This window comes from Maniola jurtina, chromosome 22, assembly GCF_905333055.1.
Source record: "Maniola jurtina chromosome 22, ilManJurt1.1, whole genome shotgun sequence".
NCBI classification, from domain to species: Eukaryota; Metazoa; Arthropoda; class Insecta; order Lepidoptera; family Nymphalidae; genus Maniola; species Maniola jurtina.
In genome coordinates this window covers 5,172,120-5,199,816 of record NC_060050.1, presented here as the reverse complement: position 1 = coordinate 5,199,816, position 27,697 = coordinate 5,172,120, and the positions used below count along the sequence as shown (strand labels likewise).

The following is a 27,697-nucleotide window of genomic DNA, read 5'->3' as shown; positions in this document are numbered from 1 at the left end:
ATTTAATTTACTCCTCAGTGCTTTAATCACACCAAATGTAGGTGAAGATGCATATGCAGCCTATGGTGGGGCGCGCCTACCTAAAATTTGCCGTGTTTATTTACGCTTCTTTTGAAAGAAATAAAATGATAATTTTATTCAGATTAGGTACTTAGAAAAACTGGGTGATATCACAGAATACTAATTAATAGTTTTGGTGAAACCTTCTATGAGCTTAGAAAACAGGTGCCGTCATTGTACTAATGGTTCGCATTTAGAACGAGATAATACGTAGCAGTTTCTACGCACAGTTATCATCGGGTAGTATCCATGAAAAAGAAAAAGAAATTAGGAGGAAAAAAAGTTCTTCAATGTAAAAAAAATTTAATATTTGGAAATCTTGGACACCCGCCTTGGTAACCACTTTTACGGATTATTTTACCTACTTCTTTCGCTTGATTGACTAAGTATTTATATTATCTGACTAGCTGATGCCCGCAGCTTCGCCTGCGTGGATTGGTCAGAGCCCCTGCAGCATCAGGATTGAGGAGTTGGACTCCAAATTTTTTATGAAACAATGTCGCAAAGTTCCTCTATCGATTAAAAAAGAAATGACGCAAATCGGTTCAGAAATCTCGGAGATTTCGGTGTACATAGATAGAAAAACACAACTCCCTTTTTGAAAGTCGGTTAAAAAAGTAGTCTATGTTACTCCCTGGTCAATTCTCTACTTGTCTGTGAAAATCCCGTCAAAATCGGTTCAGCCGTTCCCAAGATTAGCCTTTTCAAACAGACAGACAGACAGACAGACAGACAGACAAAAATTTTAAAAACGTGTGATTCAGTTATAGTATCGTTCAAATAACCATATGACCTTAATATGCGGTAGTTATTTCGAAATTACAGACAGACACTCCAATTTTATTTATTAGTATAGATATGTTAAAGTCCTGTATTATAAACGAGGTTACTGAAACGTGAAAGTGGTAGGTAAAAGCTGTTTCTGATGAACAAAACCAGATATGTAGGTATTTTATTATTGTTAGTTTGTTTTTATCCAACTTGAAAGTAAACTAAATGTTTTGTTTTGCCATATTTGGCAATTTCATTTTAATCTTCTGTGATAAATGATCATCAATTCAGAATTTAGGAGTTCGGAGAAGTTTAGCTTTTATGTATGATCATCATCGTTAATCCTTCGCCGGCACACTACTGAGCACAGGCCTCCTCTCAAAATGAAAAAGAAGGATTTGGCCATAGTCTACCACGCTGGCCAAGTGCTTGGCAAACTTCACAAATCTTTGAAAACATTATGAAGAACTCTTAGGCATGCAGGTTTCCTCACGATGTTTCCCACCGTTTAAATAAGAGATAGGTACCTACTTAGAGGTAGGTAATTAAAACGCACATAACTTCGAAAAGTTAGATCTGACGCGAAAAATGTCAATTTAAAGTTGCAGACAAACACTCAATTTTATTTATTAGTATAGATGTGTATAGATGAAGAGGATAAGTTGATATAGCCACATCTTCCCATACTTCATAAAAACTTAATAAAAATACGGTAAGTAGGTATAACAAACACAATCTTTATTTCACGTAAAAATGGCAGTAAATAAACCATTCAAAAGTCAAGAGCTTGTTCTGCACTTTTTAAAAAGTAAAACAAAAAAAAAAGAACTTAAACGGAACGAAAAAAAAATCGTCAATGGCAGTCCACAATAAGCCAGAATAATACCTCATCTAAATACCTATATATTTCTGGTAACTCGTTAAAAGTGAATAGATTTACAAAGAAATTGAAAAATAACTATAAAAACACAATCTACAAAATGGTTTTCATCCTTCAGTTTATTAAATAGATAATGTTCATCTGTTCTAACAAAATATACATTGACAATAATTAGCTATACCAATACCGCTGAGTTTGAGGGTGTATCGGTTGGCTGAACTTTCTTGGTGGATCTGAAAAAAACATACAATTTTGAAACTACGAAAGCTACGAATATGTACATAGAACTTTTTATATTGTTTTTTCTCCAGAAACTTGTCATTACATAAATTCACACTTCCGTCCATACTAACATTACAAACTCGTCCGCGTGGAATTTGGCCTTCAAAGATCCCGTGGGAACTCTTTGATTTTCCGGGATAAAAAGTTTTATTACATAGATAATTACATAGACGCAAGCTACCTCGGTACCTTTCATACAAATCGATCAAGCGGATGGATCTTTAGGAATCTCGTGGGAGCTCCTTGATTTTCCGGAATAAAAAGTAGCCTATGTCCGTCCCCGGGATATAAGCTAACTCTGTACCAAATTTCGAATCGGTTAACCAATTGGGCCGTGAAAAGGTAGCAAACAGACAGACAGACAGACACACTTTCGCATTTATAATATTAGTAAGAAGGATTTGCGAAAGGGTTTCTGTATGTTTCACAACCCAGCTGCTTTTTTTTGCAGATGCAGCTTGCATGCTTTCTGATTTTGAAAGAGAGATAGCTAACATCCTGGAAACAGACATAATACAGACCCAGAAGTTCAGTGATTCTAAAGTTGATTCTCCAGGATAAATAGTATGCCCGTACCATACACCCAAGTAAAAATTACATGGATTCATTGCTCTGTTGCGACGTGATTGAAGGACAAACCATAAACCAACAAAGACATTTTCGCTTTATATCATTGAGGGAAGCGATTTGATTGTTCTGTTGTTTTCCTCAATTGATGGGCCGCGCTATGTCAAATTACAAATTACATAATATTATTAATTAAAACTGAACTTACCAGCTAAAACCTTATCTTCTACAATAACCAAGGGCTCTTCAATCTTTCCCTCAAAGAGTATTACCCCTAACTCATTATCTCTGATGAAGAACAGAAAAGGTCTGTCCACTTTAAGTTGAACTCCGTCTTCTATCAGAGGTATAACCATAGCGGAGGTCGCTGCAGCTGCAACCGTCCCTGTTTCATCCACAGACATGTATACTTTGTGGAGAATGTCATTCACTTGGGGAGCTCCACTCTCGAACATGCCAGGAAGAGTGGCGTTCTTCGTGAATAATGTGCTGATCCCCATCTGTGATGAGAAAAAAACTTGCAATGTTATTTCTAGGAACCATATTAGTTTTCTTGACAGACACGACTGACGGACAGGCAGACAGACAGACAGTAAAGTGATCCTATAAGGGTTCCGTTTTTCCTATTAGGTATTTTTATTTTTCCGATTATTATTTTTAGGTACGGAAACCTAAAAAGGGAGAAAAGGACAAGGATAACTTACATTGCGCAAAGGTCCAACCACACTGTCACTGTAGTCAACCGTGAATTTAGGCATGAAAAGACGAACATTGGTCGATTCCATTAGTTCGGATATTTGTGGGAGACTCATGTAAGGTAGGTCTCGGATTAAGGTGTTTAAGTCTCCTCTGTCTAGTGGAACTAACAGAACCATTGAGTAACGTCCACCCTGAAATTATAAATTAGGAATTTTTAACAAGACCCAGGACGAAATATATAAAATAGATACTAAAAAAAAATATTGATTTACTTATACTTTGTTGCTTTTCTTAAGTTTTTAGCATTAAAAAAAAAACAAGGATAACATTTTAGTGATTTTCGCTTTAAAACTGCAATCTTTTGCAAACTTTCTAAACACAACGTTAAAAGGTTCTATAGGTCAGTTAAATAAAGGGCCAAAATTTGAAAATTCTGTTTCATGCAAAACTAAAAGATATAGTACCTAGTGTTCTGAATATTATATGTATACTTTAAATATACTTTTAAATATACCAACCTCATACGGTAATTCAATAGCATGTGCCCTCAGGTTGTCCACAAAACCGTAGTTCATATCCTCATGCAATTCCATCATGACCGCATTTTGACAGGTATTGTCGACATGGAAGCAACCAGGCCTCGTGTACCTAGGATTAAAAGCATGCCTCCAATGACCTTTGAAGTAAAGAGCGTTTGAGATCAAAGCATCCGAAATGGGGTTGATGTCCGCTGAAAAAATAAAAGAAATCCGATTCATTTTCAAACTTTTGCAGTAGGTAGCCATTTAGATTAAAAAACTAATAAAAATAAAAATTAGAAGTAAAAACTAAAGAAAAAACTTAGAAGAAACTTGTAATGCATAGGTAAGTTAACAACTAAGTATTGTTTTAACTCGAAAAGATTTACATAGGTCCACATTTTTCTGAATAATTTATCAATTAAACTACAGTCCGGTATTACCAAGTGAATAGTTGTAAGTTATGTATGACGCAAAGTAAATAATATGCGTATTCCAGTTTTCATTATAATAATAATAATCTGTTGTGGATTTGAGCTTCTTAAACTATATAAGACTAGTAATGTAAGACAGACAGACAGACACTTTCGCATTTATAATATTAGTATGGATAAATCTATACTAATATTATAAAGAGGAAACCTTTGTATTTTTGTATTTTTGTATGTTTGTATTGAATAGGCCCAAAAACTACTGGACCGATTTCAAAATTTCTTTTACCATTACTTAGAGGATTTCTTCCGAATCCGTATAGGCTATATTTTATCCCGGAAAATAGATAGGATTTTTCGTGGTAGTGTCCACCCGTGCGAAGCCGGGGCGGGTCGCTAGTTAAATATAAAAACTTTCATTTGAACTAAGTTCCGAATTCAAATTGAGGGTTCCAAACGGGCCCAAGTCCTAGAAACCTATAGTTTCATATTAATTGTTGTCAGGTTGGCTCCAAAGAGCTGCATACCCAAAATAATCTCCCCTTGGCTCTTTTGTTTGTTTGTTTGTGTTAACCTAAAGGACACTTACTAGATTCGACAATGCTCGGTATAAGTCCTTTGGTATGTTGGCTGACCCACTTATTGACAGTATCAGCAGCTGTCAAGCTGTCGGTAAAGTCCACTGGGCACACATCAGCGAAGTAGACGTTTCGAATTATTTGTTCGAACTCCTTTCTTAGCTTAAGTCTTTTGGAGACGAATACTGAATTCGAGTTCTGTAACTTGACTCCCGGTGAATTTGTCTGAAAGGAAAAAGAGTTTTTCTGAAATACGCCTACAGTTTCATTGAAGCCGATATTTATTAGTATTATCTTCTCGTATTATAAAAAGAAAAGTCCTAATTCACTCACAAAGCCTTCTTTCAGACAAAAATTATATTCAGCTCTAATAAAAACTTACATTAAGCGAAGCGAGATACAAGTTCAGCTGTTCCCTCAGTTCATCTTTATAAGGCGATAGTCTCAAAGCGCTCCTGATTTCAGCTTCTGTATTACCACTGGCTGCTTCCAAAATCATCGCCAAAGTCGATTTAATACTGGCTGGTGACACCATGATATTGCCTTTTTTGTCTTGCGCCGCATATCGAAGGAGATCTGTGTCGAAGAAGTTGAGACGCGATATCTCTTGAGGAACCACATTATTTGTGATGCTCTGTATACATAATGCGACGATTGCTAAAACAATGTAAAAAGTAGGTTTAATGAAACTGTCATATTATTTACAAAAACTATATTGAATCCTGCCGACTACACCATCTAAACTTAGTAAAAGGCGGATAAAACATTTCCATATTTAGGTGGATTTAACCTTTTTTCTTTTCAATCATTAACAGGGCTCTCTCCGTCACTCATTTCATACAAAAGTCCATGAAATTTTGCAGACATATTCTAGAAACTAATATCTGTGTCTGTGGTGTTTTAGATTTTTCTAAAAATATGTAATTTTAAAATTACAAGGGCTCAAAGATTTGTATGAAAATTTTTAAGACCGCGTAACTTTGAAACCGAATATTTTAACAGAAATCTGGAAAACGACAGACATAGATATTAGTTTCTAGAATATGTCTGCAAAATTTCATGGACTTTGGTTGCTTAATATTCAAATGAAATTGGAACTACGATTGTATGAAACGAGTGACGGAGAGAGCCCTCTTAAGTTCAACTTATACTTAACTAGAATAAATATACTATTTATCACAAATCACAGGCAATTAAAAATGTTATTCGTAACTATAGTCAGTAATAAGTAAAAACGTATAAGCAACACCGAGACTGTTATTAATAAATTAACTACAACAAAGATTGTAGTTAGGGGGAAAAAAAGATCTCACGAAAGATTATTATTTATGTTAAATTACCCTTGAATTAGTTGACGTTACGGCTAACAAACATTAAAAAAAAAATTGATCGTGCGCTTTATACTACTCTGTAGCTTTTTAGACTATGTGGGTTTTAAGCAAAATTAGGTACCTATCACATGCTTTAATGGTGAAGGAAAACATCACGAGGAAACCTGCATAGCTGAGAGTTCTCCATATAATGTTCTCAAAGGTGTGTAAAATCTGCCAATCCGCACTCGGCCAGCAGCGTGGTAGACTATGGCCTAAGCTCTTCTCAATCTGGGTTGATGATGAGGATTTTATACAAAAGTCAAGAACGTTTACACTTCATGTAAGCATGAAAGACACCACGGTTATTGCCTCATCCAGGCACAACTTTTGCACAAAGAATCAGTCTGACTGTTTAGCGTGCTAATACGGCCAGCCGCCAGTCCCCGCAATTAGCTTTATCATGTTAGATACTTATAAGTTAAAGTGGTTTTATGCCTTTTCAAATCGACTTGAAAAGTGCGAGTCAGACTCGTTCACCGAATTATTGGTTAAGTTAATGTACCGTCTGTCAGTATATAACGTAATCTCTTGGTTGCATCATAAGGCTTTTGTTTTATCATTTTGCTCTAGAACCCTAAAAATAGCAATTAGGTCGCAAGAGGGGCGAAAAGCGCTTCTTTTTAATCCGCAAACACTATCTGTTTTTCCGGAAAGAAAAATAGGTATGTGTATGTTATTAAAAGGTTATATCGTTCTCCAGAAAATGACTGAGATTTGTGTCTTTTGTCGACATTGATTCAACACTTGAGACGTGAAAGAGAAACGAACAAACAGTCTTTCGGTCTCTATTTTGAGCATTTATGTATTTAGTGTACCTAGAATGCTAAGTATTAATAGGACCTAGAAATTCTAAAGCAGTAGGTTTCAGATCGACTTCGCGGGGTCAGTTGAAAAAATTTCCTGTTAGTTACCTACCTACCAAAGTTGCAACCAGTTTGCCAGTTCTAAAAAAAGTGGGATCATGTCTGTTATTCAAAACTGTTATATTATTTTATTTGTCTCTATTAGGGGTATTGCCCAGGCTCGAGGCTTCATATTAAATTAATTTTCTGCCCACACCAGTTATATTTTTTTTTTAATAAGTAACAAGTTTTTTACTTGACTGGATATTTTCCACACAGTGCTGTAAACATCAATGTTCTGTAAAAAACCGACCAAGTGCGAGTCAGAATCGCGCACCGAGGGTTCCGTGAACGCGTATTTTTTCCGACATTTTGCGCGATAAATCAAAAACTATGATGCATGAAAATAAATAAAAATGTGTTTTAGAACGTGCAGGTAAAGCTCTTTTATATGATAGCCCACTTGGTATAGTTATTTTACATTGAAAATTGAAACATATTTTAATTTATTTTTTGTGATGTAGTAACCACAAATTCTCGGTTTTCGAATTTTTTCCATTATTTGTGCTATAAGACCTATCTACCTGCCAAATTTCATGATTCTATTTCAACGGGAAGTAGTCTAAAGGTTTTCTTGACAGACACGACAGACGGACAGACGGGCAGACAGATAGACAGACAGACACCAAAGTGATCCTATAAGGGTTGCGTTTTTCCTTTTGAGGTACCTATGAGTGCGAACCCTAGAACTATTATACAAGTAGGTTCCTATAATAATATTGAATATCATGATAGAGTTTTCCTATCTAGGTACTCGTACCTATTACTTGAGCAAAAGTGCTTTGGAAACTACTGCGCTGCTTTGGATTGGAGTGCCCTTATGAAACCCACAAGAAACTCGGCGGTTGCTATTTTGCAACATACTGTACCCAAACACAAAATAACGTAGATACACAAAATAAAATTAGGCAAGAATTAAAAATTTAAACACTAGGTGTTTTGTAGGTGCGCCGACCTAGGCAATCCTAGGAAAGATTTGTAAGATAATAATCATAGTAGTTAGGTGCATATTATTATGCATTTAGCAAAATATTAATATGCAATATAATATTATTATAATATGCGTAACTGACAACGGACCGGTATTAGGTAATTTAAAACAACCTCACCTATTCGATTTGGACTGCAAAGGTCACGACCATTGCTAATGTTTATCTACTTAGGTAGATATACATATACCTACATATATTCACTAACGCTGTCTAAGATTTTGAAAAAAAATGCAAAACATACTGAACTGTGAACCTTCTCCTTTTTGAAAGTCGGTCAAAAAATATGGATTCTATCCTGAGATTTATAAGCATTTCATTCTATATTAGTAAAGCAGATAGAATTATTATGCGATAAAAATGTGTTCCCATTTCCCAAGAAATATAAAATCCTTGGGAAGTTACTTAGACCGCTTTTGAGAAAACTCTCACAGTATTCTCTCTATTGTAGTAATACACAATTTTATGTACTTACCTATAATATAATATTATATCTTCATTCACGTTATATCAGATAAAAAAATAAGGCTTTTAAATAAAGATCCGTAAGTTGATAGACTCATTCTATAAGTATGTATAGGTAGGTTCATGCGAAAATATATTTTCCTAATTTCCAAGGAACTGGTAGGTAAATCGATTTTGACTAAACTTGTACTTTATGGTTCTGTGATTGTTATAAAGTATTGAGTTTCTAGAAATAGTGAGAAGGTACTTAGGTACCCTACCTACCTACCAAAACATTGAAAAGAGTGCTGTAGTTGGGCCCCTAATGGAAAATTTTGGAAAACTAATATGGCAAACATCTTAATATATGCAATTACATACCAAGCTAGTAAAATATAAACGCTTTTTTTTTGTTACGATACAATTTTTTTTATATTCATATATTCTACAATTGAAAAGAGTTTTTACAAGAATAAACTTAAAGTCGCTTGATAAAAATTACTGTTATATAAAAACTTAGACATCAATCAAACCAAAGTGCTTCGAAAATCAACTTTATGTAGATTTTATTATATGCATAACAAGTACCTAATATTTAAGTTCCCCTTACCTTGGAAAACTAATAACTAACGCTATAACAAAACAAATAAGACTCACCGAACCACAAATACATAATCGCGAGGACGTGAACTTTTAGCGAACACTGCCAAAATTATATAAATTACTTGTCTCACGTGCGGTCGCCAACTCGTTTTTACATCAATGCTTAATTAACTAAATAATGAATGAACGTAAACAAATGTGATCCGTGTGAAAAGAACGAGGAACGATGAAGAACGAATACTTTGTACTTATTGAGGTAAATTGTTATAAATTGTCTCGTACCTAACCGGTTTACTCATACCTATAAAAACGGACTATGAAGTTCGACGCATTTTTGGATGGATACGTAGCTAGGCCTACATTAAATGAAGAGTTCAAAATCACTATTTAGATAGGTACTGTACTTCGAATCGTTTCCAATGTAATGGCGCTTTAGTAAAGATCCAAAGTAAACAAATTAATAGACAAAGAGAACAACTCCTACTCATAATAAATAAGGCTTCAAACTGTCCTTCATAAAGGAGGATAATGGTTATTTATATAAGAAGATGCGAAAGTGTGCCTGTCTGTCTGTCTGCTAGCTTTTCACGACCAATCTGTTCAACAGATTTTGACGGGTACAGAGATAGCTTGCATCCCGGAAGAGGACATTATAGGATACTTTTGGAGCCGAAAATTTTGGAGTTTCAAAAAAAATTTAATCCATATGAACTATTTTCCCTCACACACAATTTCTATGGGACCGCAATCTGACACGACAGACATACAGAACGATTTTATGTGCTACGTGCCGTTTTGTTGAAAACTAGAATGACAGCTACTAGTCACGTCGAACATTAGGGTTAAGGCTATCCTTGCCAACGATCCCCCGTCGATTTCCTACGTATGATATTATTGTTCTCATCTCTATCTGCCCTGGTTCGTGCATTCTCGGTTCCTAGATCGGTACATTTGTGATAACCAAATTTCAAATTGCTGTGATTGGCTGAATTTACCATGTTTTTGCTGCGACAGTGAGTTTGAGCCACTAGCGGAACAATGTTAGCCGGTCAGAAATGATTGCAATTAGTCAACCTGTTTGACGTCCGTGTTCTGTTTTCGATTACAAAAAAGAAAAAATTGTTGTTGCAATCATCAATTTTAGCAAATAGTGAAAGAGAGTCGGCCAATCAGAGGTCACAACTACCGTCACACTTTCTGTCACACTATGGCAGTAGGCATACCGAGTAATGAAAACAATTTTTCATTCTGTCTAGGTCGAAGTAGGGTTGCCACCTGGCTCTTTTTGATTTACAGGCTACCACCATCAAAAATACGGGGTTTAGATTTGAAGAAATTTGAAATTTTGAAGTATTTGAAGAATATATATATAGGCGGTGGTTCTCTCTGAAATGCATGGAAAGCCTATTTAGATATTTCAGTTTATTTATAAGTTTTGTATTTTTTCTCTGTATGTTGCCGTATCTTGATTGGTGAACTGTGTTTGCAATGTGGTTTTAAATAAAAGATTTATTTATTTAAATAGCTTTTAAAAACTCTTAGTGTTGTAAAGCAAAATGTTATACATTTCATGCATAAAATCTTCTCATTTCAACTTAAAATTACATTTAATTTGTAATTCCACCTTCACAGTATCAATACTATGGCCGTAGCCAGGAATCGATTGCGGGAGAGGTTTTATTAGGGCCGGAACTGAATCCTGTCATGAGGAAAAAAACATTCGCTCAACTTTATGGGCTAATTACCTGGTTAGTGGAATTTCGCCTTTCAATTTGACAGTGAGATAAAATACAACAATAAAAAAGCGCGAGCGCAGTGAGCGTAAGTGTTTTTGGTTCAATACAGAAAAAATTAAAGTGAAAGGGAAACGAGTGTAGCCATAGCAAGATTTTATTTTTAAAGCTTCCTATCCATACTAATATTACGAATACGACAGTATATCTATTTGCCTATCTATTTGTTACCCTTTCACGGCCCATCTTCTTTACCAAAATTTTGGTACTTACTATTCAGAGGTAACTTGCATCCAAGACATTTTTTTAGGCGGCTTTTTAGCCCGGAAAATCCCCCACGGAATTTTTAAAAATCTAAATTCATGCAAACGAAATTGCGGGGTTTACACCAAGTAATAGAAATTCAAAGCGCGAGTGAAGTGAGCGCGAAATGTTTGATAAATTTCCAAAAAAAAATTGGCAAGCAAATGCAAGAAATAGTGTAAGTATTATTTTAGGCTTAGGTTTTTGACGGCTTCCCAGGCGCAGTCGCCATTTCGAAATTTCTGGTCTGGTGGGAGGCTTCGGTCATGGCTAGTTATATGGTTAGTATGGCCCTAACGGCCAAGAAATTAGACTGCATCATCACTTACCATTAGAAAAGATTAAAGTCACGGGCTAACTTGTATAAAAAAAGGCTTACATCCTCAAACCAAGCCCCGCCGCCTTGGCTTCGACCATGATCAATATCGAGTGGGTTTCGGCTACGCATTGCCGCAAAAGGAAAATATTCTTTCTACTGGACATAACGTCAGTGTTGGATTTCGCCAGCCAGCTCCTGCTGAATTTGTAAAAAACCGGCCAAGTGCGAGTCAGACCCACGCACCGAGGGTTCCGTATTCGGGTATTTTTTCCGACATTTTACTCGAGAAATCAAAAACTGTTATGCATTAAAAAAATATGCATAAAAATAAATAAAAATCTGTCTTAGAATGAACAGGTAAAGCCCTTTCATATGATAACCCACTTGATATATGTAGTTATCTTACTTTGAAAATTGAAAATACTAATATTTGTTCATGAACACATGACAGACGGATAGAAGGACAAATGGACAGACGGACAGACGGAAAGACTGACAGACTGACAGACAACGAAGTGATCCTATAAGAGTTCTTTTTTGCTTTTGAGTTACGGAACCCTAAAAATATTTAGTTTTATTTGCCCCGTATTTTATATTCATAATTACAGGTTTCTGTATCCTGAAATACGGGGTAACCAGTAAAATACGGGGCCTCTGGCAACCCTATTCGGAAAACACTGTCACATTCAAGTTAATGTCAAATATTTTGTTTTCAATTACAGAAAGCTGCATCAATCATTATTACAATATTTTCTTTGTTGTGATTGGCTGAATTTTAGAGTTTCAGCCAATAAAGAGTCTATTTGCCAACTAAACGTCATAACAATATAAATGCCAGAAAGTTTAACCAAATAAAACAAACTTAATGAGAACCTAGTGAGAATGCAAACGGCACACAATTTATAATACATATTATGTTAGTCGTATATAATAGATATTATAGTAGTCGTTCACTTTGGTAATAGTCAGATTGTCATCAGTTAAATTGATATTGGTTGATGTATCGTAAATTATTGTTTCGGTGACAAATATTTTTATTATCTATTTATCTTTGAACAGAATGGAATAGAATGAAATGGAATGGAATACAATGATAAATTTTTATTCCTGTAAACTTTTAGGTAAACTTCAAAGTGTTTTTGGATGGTCAGAAAAATTTACCACTGGTTCGGAATGCCGATCCTACGTTTTCTAGGGTTTCGTACCTCAAAATGAAAAACGGAACTCTTATAGGATCACTTTGTTGTCTATCTCTCTGTCTGTCGTGTGTGTCAAGAAAACCTCTAGGGTACTTCCCGTTGACTCAAAACCATGAAATTTGGCAGGTAACCTAACTGCGTAATTTTGGGTAGTTTTTTTAATCGATAAAGAAAGTTTGCGACATTGTTCAATAAAAAATTTGGATTCCAACTCCTCAACCCTGATGTTGCAGGGGACCTGACTACTAAAGCTAATGGGATTTAAAAAGTGTCGATTATTAATTGATATTGAAGGTATCTATACCAAGTAAACACTTTGTCGTTGACCTCAACCCTGATGCTGTAAGAAATTGCATTCCTAAATCCTGGTGATCCATGATTCCACGTCAGTACCTGTCGAATTTTTCTAACAGTGTAAGCAGCAGAGCTGAGTTTACCATCAAGTGTTGATATGTGGGTGTTCCATAGAAGCTTTGCATCTAACATTATACCGAGAAACACGGGGTTCTCCTTTATTTTCAACATATGATTATTTATCAATGAATTTATGTCATTTAAGGTCCTGGTATTGGGCAGTGTGAATTCAACACACTTAGATTTCTTTGCATTTGGAAGTAAATTGTTAGCAATAAATCAGAGAGTGACCTGTGATATGGCATTACATATAGTATACATTGTCAAAAATTATAATATTAAAGCTGTGCGTATTGCGTGAGGAATAGGTTGCAAGAGAGTTGCAACTTGCAGGGTTTGATGCATGCGCTATTGCCAGCAAACATGAGACATATTTTTATCTACAGGCAACGTCTGAGTAGGTAACGCATACGTCTAACGCAAGTTGAAATGTACCAGTGTATTTAGTTAGACCTATCGACAAGTTTGGAGTTGGGTGCAGTCTAAATGTGGCCCGTGTGTTTAGACTGTCAGTTTCTGTCAGTTTCACGTGTCGTCCCCCGCACTTCACCACCCCGCTTGCACAAATCGAGACAGCACGAAATTTTCAAGATTTCTGGGTGTAATTTCTGGTTTTCGTAGTTCCCACATAATTATAACAATATAAAATATATAACGATAATTTTTTTACTACATAATATTCATTAAATTTTCTAGGTCTGTGGTTTTTCCAAATTTCATTAAATTGCTTCGTTGTCTAGAAAAACGAGCACAAAGTTGGGCCTTTTTTTAAAGAAAAATACAAATCTTTGAGCCCCTGTAATTTTAAAACTACATATTTTTAGAAAAATCTAAAACACCACAGACACAGATATTAGTTTCTAGACTATGTCTGCAAAATTTCATGGACTTTGGTTGCTTAATATTCAAATGAAATGGGAACTACGATTGTATGGAGTAAGTGACGGAGAGAGCTCTGTTAAGATAGATGGCCGCCATTTCCAGTGGTCGGACCATCTGTGTAGACTTGTAAGAAAAAATGCTTGTATAAGTTTGATAAAAGTCTTTATTTTATCGTATATTTACAGTAATGAGTAATCTTTTGTTGTCATAACGTTCCCAATAGGATACTCGTAATGCGCTTAATGTCATTATGGTGCTATTAATTATTTCATTGATCCTTCAATCACAATGAGTACACATTAAGTACTTATTTAATAAGATAGAGGGCAGTGGTCTTATTAAATGAAATGATAACGTAAACATTAGCGGAATAATAGCTAATTTACCGAGGTAGGGCGATTACGCACTGCATCCGATCCGAATCCGTGAAAATACGTCCCGAAGTACTCATAGAACTATTTGTATGGTAGCTTACCTACGCACTAACTCCGGTATCCGTCATCAGACTTCTCTTCGTCATCCGTGAGAATATCTCGGATGTGCCTCGGATTCAAATCGCACGTATGACGTAGATATGTCAAAGATATCCACTGAATAGCTTGGATTTGGATCAGAGATCGGATTAGTATGTAAGCAATATCCGAGATCCGCCCGAGTTTTTATATCCGTATTTTCACTGATTTGGATCGGATGAGTGCATAAGCACTCGTAGAGTGCAGTACCTACTTTGATCACATTAAGAAAAATCGGTTAAAGTAGCCTCGAAACAGTAAGAACAATTCTAATTTCATCTATGTGGCTTTTTGTTCAAATAATTATTTCATTAATAGGCTGTGCTTTAACTGATGATCCACATTAGGGCATGGACAGACGAGAGACAGTTATCTGCAAACCATTTGTCCGTAAGGCCTGATAGACACCAAAGCTTAGTTGGGCGGAAACCAATCGGGTTATTGATAGATATGTGAAAAATTAGCATTTCATCTAACAATAATTGTTTAATATAACATTTCCGCTTCACTCTGCTTAGATGGGCAACAGACCACTTCGAACTATCTCTCGTCTGCGCAAAGATCGCAATTAGGTAGTTTTTATTTTTTAAATCTTAAGTTTATAAGAATACTATGGCAATTTGAACGCTCCATCAATAATGGCGGGGTCGGACACTCGTCCAGTGAACAGCAGCTGTCGAGTGGCCTCGTCTTGTATGAAGAAGAGGAAGGGTCTGTTCGCTATTACTTCAGCATTCGGCATTGAATCTTCGCCAAATTTGTTCTCGAGGGCGATCTCTGTAAAGGAAAAAATGAGTATTAGATTTTATTTTAAATAAATCTACCTAGTTGAATTCCGCAGCAAAATCACGTGAAATTCCACTCCAATGCGATATTTTGAAATGTTACGTGACTGTCTTATCCACGCGGACAGAACCTCAATGAAAAGTTCTACGCGGGTTTTTCTGGTCGAGAAATTCCGATAGATTTGTCCCTAACTTAAGGGTGGTTTATCTGATCTAGAGTATTATGAGTACTTAAAGGGTTTTTATCTGAGCTAGTAGGCTACAAGTTTATTTACTCGAAACTTAATAAAACAGGGTAGAGGTAGATCGTACCTACCTACCTACTTAAGTTATGCATGCAGTCAAATAGTTTCACGTTAGGTAATTGATTTTAATGTTGTTAAAAACTTTAGAGTTAGTTTAAACTTTAAAGCTAACTGATAGGTAAGTAGGTACCTAACTTATTTATATACGACCGAAATCCGAACACAGAAATTTTTATTGACTGACTTTTTTAATTTTTCACCTTGATTCTACTGCCATACTTGGCCCAGTTGCATGATTGGCGGTTAAAGATACTACGTTATGGTTACGACTGAATCATGACCGTCATCAAAAGCTAAGTGGGTTTGAAGAAGAGGTAGGTAGATACTTGACCTAGCTTCTCGTTGAAAATATGCGTATGACGCGCACTTTACGCGGCCCATGCAACCTTGTTACAGCGAACTGACAGTTAAATCATACGAGATTAATAAAGTTTAACAGTAATCGTAATGTTACTTTGACCACCCGTCATGCAACTGGACCTTAGCTTAGTATTCGCCTATTATATTTTTTTGGACTGATGTTTTCAATCGTTAGATATGGTAACAAATAAAGACAGATTTCTACCCTTAAGAGAATGCACCTTGACGGTCCCCCGTCGATTACCTAAGTATATTATTGTTGTTATCCCTATCTGTCTTGATTCGTACATTCTAAGTATTAGCTCGGTACATATTAGTTTCTAGAATATGTCTGCAAAATTTCATAGACTTTGGTTTCTTAATATTCAAATGAGAGAAGAATGAGAGTAGAACTACGATTGTATGGACTAAGACGGAGACACTTGTTTTAACTGCCTACTACTGGATAACTGTCATTCCTCAGTTATTTGTCGTAAGAAAAATCAGTCCTAAAATAACAAAACACAGATTCTTTAACAGGGCTCTCTCCGTCACTCGTTTCCACTCGTTTCATACAATCGTAGTTCCAATTTCATTTGAATGTTAAGCAGCCAAAGTCCATGAAATTTTGCAGACATATTCTAGAAACTAATATCTGTGTCTGTGGTGTTTTAGATTTTTCTAAAAATATGCAGTTTTAAAATTACAGGAGCTCAAAGATTTGTATGAAAATTTTAAGACCGCGTAACTTTGAAACCGAATATTTTAACAGAAATCTGGAAAACCACAGACATAGATATTAGTTTCTAGAATATATGTGCAAAATTTCATGGACTTTGGTTGCTTAATATTCAAATAAAATTGGAACTACGATTGTATGAAACGAGTGGAAACGAGTGACGGAGAGAGCCCTCTTAATACCACTGCTAGAAATAGGCGGGCTTAGGTTTGTCGGACGAAGTTTATGTATTAGATAGGTTAAGTACCTGTGGCAGAATAGGCGACACTGCCCAGTTCGTTGACCTCTATGCCGGATCGCTGCAGAACCCTGGAAATCTTCACCCGGTTATCCAATCCCTGGCCGCGAGAGATGCCTGGGAAGGACGCCGTGTCCTCAAACGCTTGCCGAATACCCAACTGAAAGTAAATGTAGGTACAAATTTAAGTCTTTCCTTACTAAGTACTAAGTACCTACTCCTAATCCCCGTTGACGGTGTTCGTGAATCCTTTTATTAATCGTGCACGCTGAAATTTTAAGGGTCGTTTTTCCGACGCGAAATGATTTTGTAATACTCGTAGTATTACAATCAATTTAATATATTTAACATTATTAAAATAAAAAATTACAACAATCGAGAAAAACGAACCTCGAAAGAGACCTCGAACCAATAGTAATACCACGTGCGTGCAGGCTAGCTTATGCCGTATCACTACGCGCTAGAGCTTATTTTGCTCTAAATATTTTGACTTTATCGGCAGCGTGGTTTGAGTGGATGTACCTACCTACATATTATCTACTCGTGTGCACCTACTATTGACGTTGTATCTATTGAATTACTATTGTTTCTCACGTTTTCGAGTTGTTGATGATTTTTTTAAATATTTTAAAACAAAAACTTTTTTTTCTATAACTCTATATTTCGATAATACGACTGAAGGAAAGTCGTTCTGTCACGGGAAGACACCTATTAAAAGTTCAGTTTGTATAATGGAGATGATAGAATACCTACTCATTTAACTTATCATTAAACAAAGTGGTCAATATGCCACGAATTAAAAATAAAGACCTTAAACCGTAACATACATGTGTGAATCATTAACGTAGTCCCTAAGTAAGTACATAGAAGTCTTTGATAAGAACGCAATCAATCGTAAACAAATTGAGGAAATACCCAAATTGTCATTTACGCTGCTTATGACGTCAGAACATGTCGTGAGGAGGAAAACTTGAAGATTTACGAGAATTATTCCATCATTGAATCAAAAGGGGAAAATAAATCAATCTACATCGCTATATACCGTAGCGAAACTGTTTAACAAGACAATACATGTAACTTATAAAATGGTAGTTACTAAGCAGGTAATTTACAGCATTCACACTTCCTAATGATGTTCACATGTTCGCAATATGAAAGCGATTGATATAACTTTAAATCTAAAGAATCTATCATATTTATTGTTCAAAATTGTGGGTGAATAACAGATAGTAGTATAATAGTTAGACCGAACAAAACTTACTGCAGCAGACAGGACATAGTCTTTAGGACATAATCTGCCACGCTGGCTCAGATCGTTACACCCCTTTGGACAAGTCCCTTTTTGGACAAGTCTCAGGCATGGAGGTTTCCTCACGATGTTTTCCTTCACCGATAAATCAAGTGCACATAACTCCAAAAAGTTAGAGGTGCATGTGTCCTGGTCAAACCTCTGACCTGCCGAATAGGAGATGAACGTCTTAACCACTAGGCTATCACTGCAACATGCAATAGTATCGTCTAATACGCAAAAAGAACGCATGCTAAACGCATTATCTGTACTGAATATTGGTGTAGATACATCAATCTGCATTCAACACAAGGCTTAGATCGATTGACGCCAATTTATCAATTTATTTCCCAAATTGATTAAGCTCTCAATTTGCCATTGCATTGCTGAATGGAGTACCTACGTCGGTTTTGCAATTGTAAACCATCAACGTGGGGTTATTAAAGAGGCGGACCAACAAATTCCTGAAAGGCCAGCAACGCATCAAAACGGTGCCTTTGGTGCTGTAAATGTTCATGGGCGGCGGTAATCACTTAACATCAGGTGAACCTCCTGCTCGTTCGCCCGCTTATTTATTATTTAAAAAAATCAAGAAATTACGAGTGCGTATGTTATAAAGTTAAAAACTTACCTCGCGAAGGATTCCGTCCAATATCGAAGTGTATTCAAACTGGAACTTCGGCAGTGTGACATCTACGAGGTACTCCTGAAGATAGTAGAGTTCGCTGCGCAGTTCTGTCAGCTCGTTGAAGATATCTGGCAGGCCGGTCAGAGAGTTTGGTATTATGACGTACATGGCGAATTTGTTGCCCTGAAAAAAGCATTACTAAAATGAACTAACCTGAAGAATCTCCCTTATATCCCTCTCCTCTCGACTTATTTGTTCCTATACTGAGGTCGATTTTGGAAATTATAATTCCTTAGTTGAATTTGTTCATGACTGCTATCTCATTTTTGACGATGCAGTTTAGGATGTGAGCAGCCTATTTTGGACGAATATGTCGTTCTATTTTCCCAATCAGTTTCTCAAGAATCGACATGGCTTTATCTAACCTAACCACTGCTGAAGTCTCCAACCAAGCCAGACCTTGTTGTTGTTAAAATTCCCAAAATGGTCCCTGGCGGGAGTTGGACACTTTAGTTTTTTAAATCTCAAAATTAAAATTGGGATCTCCCTTTTGCAAAACCAGACAATATTTGTATGGTACTCTCTCTCTCTCTCTGACACATTTACTTATTCGGCTTATCAATCAAAAATATTGCGCTGTTTGGGCTATCCTCCGAATAACTACATATTTGTAAGAAGGCACTTACCAAATACGGCATCCTCAAGATTTTGGCATTAAACTTGCTAGATTCAGCGTAGAAGAACTTCTCTCGTAAACGCATGAAGGGAGCTTCTTTCTTTTCAGTAGCTGTGGTGTAGAACACGTCGGGCTTAGTGACGTTAGGGTTGAACTGGCGTTGCCAGGTGCCTTTGAAGAATATCGTGTTTAATACTAAAGCGGACACCCCCGATACATCATCTGGAATTAAAGTGTAACTATTTTAACAAACGTTTTGATCTATAATGCCCCGTCTTATCGGTGAGAATCCAAGGGAAAGGAGCTTATTTGGCTACAAAATAAATTGTAAAACTTCGTCTAGACAACGTTATAATATGGAGCTTTGGACAGGCTCCCAAACTGAAAAAACTATTACATCATCTTTCAATAATCTGATTGGTCTGCTGCTGATTTGCCTGGATTTACGTTTTTGAAGATCCTTTTGGTATTTCTCAATATTCGTCCTTTCGTCATCCCTAGGGATATTCAGGAAATATTTTCTCCAAATTTCAAATAAACAGATCCACCTATTTAGTCTGTATGTGTGCTTCATTGTCACGGGACTGTTTTGAATTTGTAGCACATGCTCTGCTTTTGCGCTTTGTATTGTGGCTACATCCAGGCCTTAAAAATGACTAAAAATAAGTAGTTACTACTTAGTAGCTATATTCATCACTCATAAGTCATAACACACCTGCGTTAACTAAATCGGAAATTTTTCCACCAGTCGTGCTATTGACCCATTCATTGATGTAATACGCAGCGCCCACGGGATAGGTGAAATCCAAGTTTTTAATCTCAGTCTTGTAGTATTTCTCGGAAAGGGATGCAAAATGCTGCAGCGGTACCACATTCGCGCCGATGTATATTCTGCTGGCTAAGTTCAGTACATAGTGTGACGATTTTGTCTGAAAATATCATAAATTTCATTTAGTATATACGTAAATTCATATGTCTTCAACAGTGGAGACCATCAATGGAAACCCCAAGACATATAGGTAGCCACTCACATGCCCGCATTCTTTCGAAGGATATATCTACAGACAGACAGATTTTAGATCAACGCAAGTCTGCGTCGATTAAGGTTTAAAATAATCCCATGGGAACTCTTTGATTTTCTGGAACCAAAAGTAATCATGTCTTTCCCGGAGTGTAAGCTATCTCTGTACCAAACGTCAACATCGATTAAACGATTTGAACAGGATTGAAAAAGACAAAATAAGATTTTTACTCTCCCAAGTGTCACCAATTTGAATCTGTAAGACTTACTTGAAGAACCAGTAATCTAGCGAGCGAATATAGAACAACACCCAGAAAATTGGTACATTTTTACCGACTAATCTCGTACGTGTCTCCCTCAAGCTACTCGACACCGGCGAAGTGCATTGTGCTGGTCTGGCACTACAAAAAGCCACCAAACAAGAAAAGAAGAAGACTTACTCGTAAAGAATCCAAGATGATCTCGAACTTTCTCCTGACCACTTTACTGTCCGCGTCGAAGCCAAGTACAGATGAGAGCTCGGTTTGCGTGGTTCCAGTCGCCGCTTCTGTGAGGATCGCAAGGGCCAGCTTGAGCCCTAGTGGAGACAGTAGGAAGTTCTCTTTCGAACTAAATGCTACACGCTGTAAAATAAGGAAAATAAAAATAACACTCAAAGTTTACTGAAAGAGTCATTGTGTTCATGTTTTTCTTACATAGATTTGGAATAATATCAGGAATATGCTTGAATTATGATCAAAAAGAAGAAACTTTGGTCTCCTATTCGGGGGATCTGGTGTTAAATCCCGACCTGTACCTTTGCGGAGCTATGAAGGTTTTCATCAATTAAATGTCACAAGAGATCCGTAGTAGAGAGAAGAGAGCCGTAGTTGGGCGAAAACCTGAAGAATGCCCCCAAAATATCGTTCAAGAACCTTTGGTGTTGCATTTTCTTGAATTTATCAAACTTCCAAAAAATTTTCACTTCATGAATATCTTATTTTAAACGGTTTTTAACTTACTTAATTTTTAAGAAATTTCTATAATTACCTTTGTGAGCGTCCAATCAAATTTATCGTAATCAGCAACAGACGGGATATAAGAAGGCTCTACGAGTTCGGAATAATCTGCCACAGCGGAAGCAATGGCCTCTGGCGATATCGGCTTAGCCTGAACAGGTGCCGCCGCTAACGGATTACTCCCATTATTGGGGTTACCGAACACTGATACTAATAACTCTGGTGAGATGGCGACGTTTGGACTGCATATCGATGCTGGCACTAAAACAAGAAACTTCATTTTTAGTATACTTTTGAAAGAGCAACCGCCGAGTTTCTTGCTAGTTCTGAGTAGGAAGGACACTCATTGAGGATTCGAAAGCAATTTGTTAAAATTTATCTTTGCCACAATCTTTCGAAGGATATCGAGCCAATTTGATACCGGCAAAGCTATACAGCCAAGCGATGTATAGTAAATTAATATTAATATTTGCACAGGTATTCTATAATATACATACTATGTTGAAACTGTTCAGAAGAATGGATTTAAAAAAACTTTCAGGTTTATCCGCTTCCATCTTGGACTATATCGACTGTTATCATTAGTGGTAGCGCAGTCAAGGGCTCTTGTCAAGAAGTAAAATGTACCTACTTATACACGGTATTCTGAAGAGAATCAGGTGTAAAAATGTGGTGCCGATTCGATCCTGTGAGCAGGTATGAGAGTGCTTTGATCGGACCAATTACGCAAGGGGATATGCCCTTTTGGTCTTGAATTTAGAAAGAGTCAAGTCAAACTCCAAATTAGTTACGCAAAACAGTCCAAAACTGAACTATATTCAAGTAAGCGCTAAAAATCTAAAAACTTGAGATTTTTAGCAATTCCCCAAAGCGAGGGCCGGTCAGCTATTAAACATCATTGTATTGTAACTAAGGATTTATAACACCGCTTTATGGTTTGATAGTAAATATAAATAGGTGAAGGACGGACAAGATAGTGCAGTTTATGGGCGCAAGAATTATATCATGCAGGAAACGATAAACTAGCAACCAAGCGGAATTGCAATTTGTATCTTACATGGAATGCACTTGGTAGAATTTAACTAAATCGTAGGAACTGAAGACTTTAAGCACAACACGCGATTGCAAAAATTAATCTTCAGCTATGCACCCACTGCCTATCTTCTGATTTTCGCGTCTAATAGATTACCAGCCACCCTCCGGATAGCTTTAGTCCACCTTGCTTGGGGGCGCACTACGTTCCATTTGTTGAGACGTAGTCTCCAAAAACCTTGATTCCTACGTTCATCGGTCCTCCAACACAATGACAACACACGCGACCAGCCATTTCCACTTCAACGCCTCGAGAGCTAGTCATTTACTTTAGTTCTTTGGCGAATCACTTCGTTTCGAACTTTATCCCGCAAAGAAATGGGATGGCAGAAATTAGGAAGTGTAATATAAGGAACGGTATGAAGAGTTCAAACTGAGCAGCGCGCATAGGAGCGCTACTTCCATCACACATGGTTGCTGAGTGCTGCTCCATGACCTGACTGTATGACATGTTCGTAGTTCGTACTTCAGAAGTTCAGTGTACTTTTTGTACATCTGCCTTTGCGATTTGTGTTGGTCCAAGTCAGAGCCAGCGTAAATAGATGGCGTGGAGTAGAGCCGATTATGTCTGATAAACATAATCTCAGCTTTATATTTTTTGATATACCAACCTACCTAACATTGAAATTGGCATTGATAGTACTAACTACTAACATACACATAACCCTCTTCGCCGCATTCGCTGAAAAACAATACAGAGTAGCCGCGCTTGGGCGCGCTTGGCTTTATATCCCATTGAGTTGTTATCAAGAAAGACGCCGCGGTTCAGCTCAACTGTTGCGCCTAGGATCGTAACGTATGTGCCATTATATTACGCCAAAATTGCCGTTTATGCATGCTAAATAAGTACATTGCCTTATGATGCAATGAATGTCTATTTGACCCGCCCGCTTATAATTAGCTTTTTTTTTTTTAAATTATATAGACTAGCGCTTGGCTGCAATCAGACCTGCTAGCAAGTGATGATGCAGCCTAAGATGGAGCGCGCTTTACAGTAATTTGGTATGCCAATGCAGTTTAACTGCATGGTTTTTTAAAGTAATATAATACTGACCTACGTATGCACGTATGGATTAAAAGAACAATAGGTACCTACCTGTATTATTAATAAAAACTATTTAATAACTATCTTAGAACTCAATTTGAAATAAAGGGGAAAACCAGAGCCAATCGTGAGATTGAGATTTGTGTGGTGGATGATATTTTAAAACCGGTTACTTAGGTTTATGATGGTAGTGTTAATTTTTCTGATGCCTGCACAGAATTGTAGGCAACTACTTACCTAATAGCACTTTAATAGCTTTTATAGATAACATTGATAAATAGATGCTTAGTAGTGATTCTGATGAGGAAACGAAATAGAGACAAAACTTACAAATTATTGATGGGTGGAAATATTGATTTTATTGATGGGTGGAATTTTTTTAATTTATGTAAGACGTTGGAGTTAATGCGATAAAAATACAGCTCTCATCACGGAAGTTAAATCGGACAAATTAATTTTAAATAATACTAGCGATTAGCGACCCGCTACACAGGTTTGAAGAGTTGATTGAATATTGAAGATTTAGTATATGACAAGAATATATTCCACAGCATTCCTGAGGGATATAAGATTCGAAATGAGGAGATCCGCAAGAGAACCAAGGTCACTGACCAAGCCCAAACCATCAGCAAGCTGAAGTGGCAGTGTGCAGGTCAGGCCTGTCGTAGAGGCGATGGCTGTTAGAGCCGAAAAGTCCCGAAAATCCGGAAAATGGAGTCCGCGTATAAGCAATATAGTGTGGGACGCCCACCAGCACGATGAATCTACGATATGGAGCTAGCTGGCGGAAAGTGGCCGGATGAGAAAGGCTGATGACCGGGTGTGGTAGCGCTCTTTAGGGAAGGCTTATGTCCAACAGTGGACGTCCACAACCACATCAATGATGATGATATTCCACAGCATGTTGTCTTCATCCTATATACGTATATAGGTAAACCTAATTGGATGGATCCCAGCTGGATTTTATCATCATAGATTTAGCATAATCTCTGCAGTAGTTTCTGAGATTAGCGTGCACAAACAAACAAATTCGATAGAGGGATATTTTTAATTATGTATTTCACGCGGGATTTTTAAAAGTCCCTTAATAAGTCGTGGGTAAAAGTTATTTATATTTTGAAATTTCCAAGTCATTAACGTTATAAATATACTAAATTATTATCATTATATTACTAACCTTTTTGCGACCCACTACAAGATAATTATTATTATGATAATATTGATAGGTACCCAAGTGCTAAAATCAATCTGAACTCTTATTCCAATGTGATACGTATTATACCTACCTCTGATGCGAAATTAGGTAAATTAATGTATTTTTTTTTACAACGAATAGGGAAACACCCTCTTTCGACCATTTCGACATAATTTTAACGTACCAGACATATTATCATTATCTAGATAGGTAGGTACTTGTTTTGTACCAGAGCATCTGGTTTTAAATTGGCTATTTTATATTCCATGGTTGTATTGAGATGCTAATATTTATTATTACCAGTGGAAAGTCCAGGTCCACTCATACGTAAATCAATCTGGTGTTAGACTTTCTAAAGTGTCTCCCGGCTAAACCTACTTATTTTAGTAGGTACCTACTCCATACTAAGTAGGTAGACACGCTGCACACATAACACCCCACAATCTTTACTATAACAGGTGTAAAATTAGTTACACATTTTTAGGGTTCCGTACCTCAAAAGGAAAAACGAAACTCTTATAGGATCACTTTGTTGTCTGTCTGTATGTCTGTCCGTCGTGTCTGTCAAGAAACCTATAGGGTAGGTACTTCCCCTTGACCTAGAATCATGAAATTTGGTAGGTAGGCCTTATAGCACAAGCACAGGAATAAATCGAAAAATTGCGAATTTGTGATTTTATTGATTTTATGACATTTAAAGAATTTTTTAATGTGTTTCAATTTTCAAAATGAGATAACTATACTAAGTGGGGTATCATATGAAAGGGCTTTACCTGTACATCCTAAAACAGATTTTTATTTGTTTTTATGTATAATAGTTTTTGGTTTATCGTGCAAAATGTTGGAAAAATACTCGAGTACGGAACCCTCTTTTTTTTAGTCGAGATCTAGATATTACCTATACCTACTGCTTTACAGTCTTATTGATTTTCCCCTATGTGGAAAACCCTTCTCATTCTGAAAGAAGACCTGTGCTCGGTAGTGCGCTGGCCATGGGTTTTTTGAGATGATGATGATGTTATAAGAGCAAGTCTACTTTTAAATAAGTTGTAACTGCCGGCCGCGATGTTCAATTTAAAACTACATAGGTACTTACCTACTTAATTTAATTAAAATGCTAAAAAATATGTAGCTATATACCTACCTACAACTTTGAATGCTATCTCACCAATAATAAAGGCTAAAATCTAATCGTACATACAAAAACAAACTCACCTAAAAATATCAACAGAATCCACCTCATCTTCGCACTTGTTTGAGTGAACAAGGAAAACTATGAAATAAAAAAAAATCTTAAATCCTCAAGGCTGTCCAGTCGGATCCAAACGACTCAAATTGAAAAAAAAAAGTGTAATAACCCACTAGCACGTTCAATGTTTGTATAGATATGTGTTTTGTACTTATTACATGGCAGGACAGTTATTATTGTTTTTCCCTATATAAATGCGTGTAGACTGGCCGCAGTGAATATCACTACTGAACTGATGACCACAACACTAACAGGAAGGTTTTTACAAATTAAACAACCGGTTCATATAAGAATGATATCGCGCTTTATAAATCAACTTTATATACAGAGTCTAAGGTCTAGTATAGCCGTTGATACAACGTAGTAACAGAGCTGAGAACCTAAAACCACAACGTCACTATCTCACGCGTCGGGAGGTCGATCTAAAAATCTAAAGTATAGAGGCACAGGTATCTAAAACTTAGATAGGACTAGGTACCTACCTAACTACGTTTAGTTCCTAGGACCCTGACTCATTAGTTCCTAGGATCTAGAGTAGGATGTAGTTATTTCAAACCTGACCTACCTAGTAGCATCACACTAATATTATAAAGGAGAAAGTTTGTATGTGTGTGTGTTTGTGTGTGTGTATGTTTGTTACTCCTTCACGCAAAAAGTACTGGACGGATTGGGCTGAAATTTAGAATGGAGATAGATTATACCCTGGATTAGCACATAGGCTACTTTTTATCCCGGAAAATCAAAGAGTTCCCACGGGAATTTTAAGAAACCTACATCCACGCGAACGAAGTCGCGGGCATCAGCTAGTGAGTAGATATATGCTACTAGTTAGATCAAAGTCGGGTAAGCGACTTCAAGTCGAAGCACTTACGGGTAATTAGTAGATAGATCAACTTATGGATTAATGAAGTTACGCATCCAAAATTATTCCCAATTGGATCTGTAGTTATTATGATCCCCATTTTTTACGGAATAAAACTATCTGCAAAATAAAACTATCCAAGTTATGTTCAAGACCGTTCAGTAGTTTCAGCGTGAAGCGTGCACAGACAGACGGACAGACAGACCAAAAATTAAAAAATACTGTTTTGGGCTCTATTTCGATAATAATTCTTCCTCAATCCTCAGACTCAAGATATAAGGACCCTAAGTAACTATTTCATTCAGTATACAGAAATCGTCCAGTTTACAGTTTCACTTTAATAAAGCTGCAGCCAGACTATCTTCTAAGATAATATTACGAATATTATATTATGCAGAGGTCCTGACGATGCATTCTGCTGTTTTCCTTCACTGAACGTTTCTCATATTTCCCTAACCAGCGGGATTTTCCGAAAATCCTTTCAGTTACTCGTCAAGGTTGGTAAAACCTAAGTAAGTAGTAGGTTATGAAAGCTACGTATGTAAGAGGTTCTTTTCTGTTTAATTCGTCCAGACTTTTGGGTCCCAATGGCTTCGTCAATTGCTCATGCAAACATGTGAAATGCTCCTTTCTGTAGTTTAGGCACATGTTTAGGTACATAGGAGTAAATCAGACGTGGCACGGACGTAATATGTCTCCAGCATGCTATATTTTGTTATATTTTTTTATTTACCTAAGTATTTAATTCACTTCCACATTCCATCCAAGTAAAAAGCTA

At 36.7% G+C, this 27,697-nt stretch overlaps 1 protein-coding gene across 1 annotated transcript; it reads right to left on the bottom strand.

Moving 5' to 3' along the window:
* Positions 1–1,548: 1,548 nt before the first annotated feature.
* On the bottom strand, positions 1,549–26,356 carry LOC123877101. Its single transcript, XM_045923608.1, has 14 exons — positions 26,024–26,356; positions 21,508–21,737; positions 20,919–21,101; positions 20,173–20,386; positions 19,468–19,679; positions 18,785–18,964; positions 16,875–17,025; positions 15,071–15,236; positions 5,169–5,475; positions 4,798–5,011; positions 3,778–3,989; positions 3,265–3,450; positions 2,769–3,060; positions 1,549–1,944 (listed from the first exon to the last, which is right to left on the bottom strand). Exons 1-14 carry the CDS (start codon positions 26,049–26,051, stop codon positions 1,883–1,885), a joined length of 2,637 nt encoding a protein of 878 aa, XP_045779564.1. The 5' UTR covers positions 26,052–26,356; the 3' UTR covers positions 1,549–1,882.
* Positions 26,357–27,697: the final 1,341 nt, after the last annotated feature.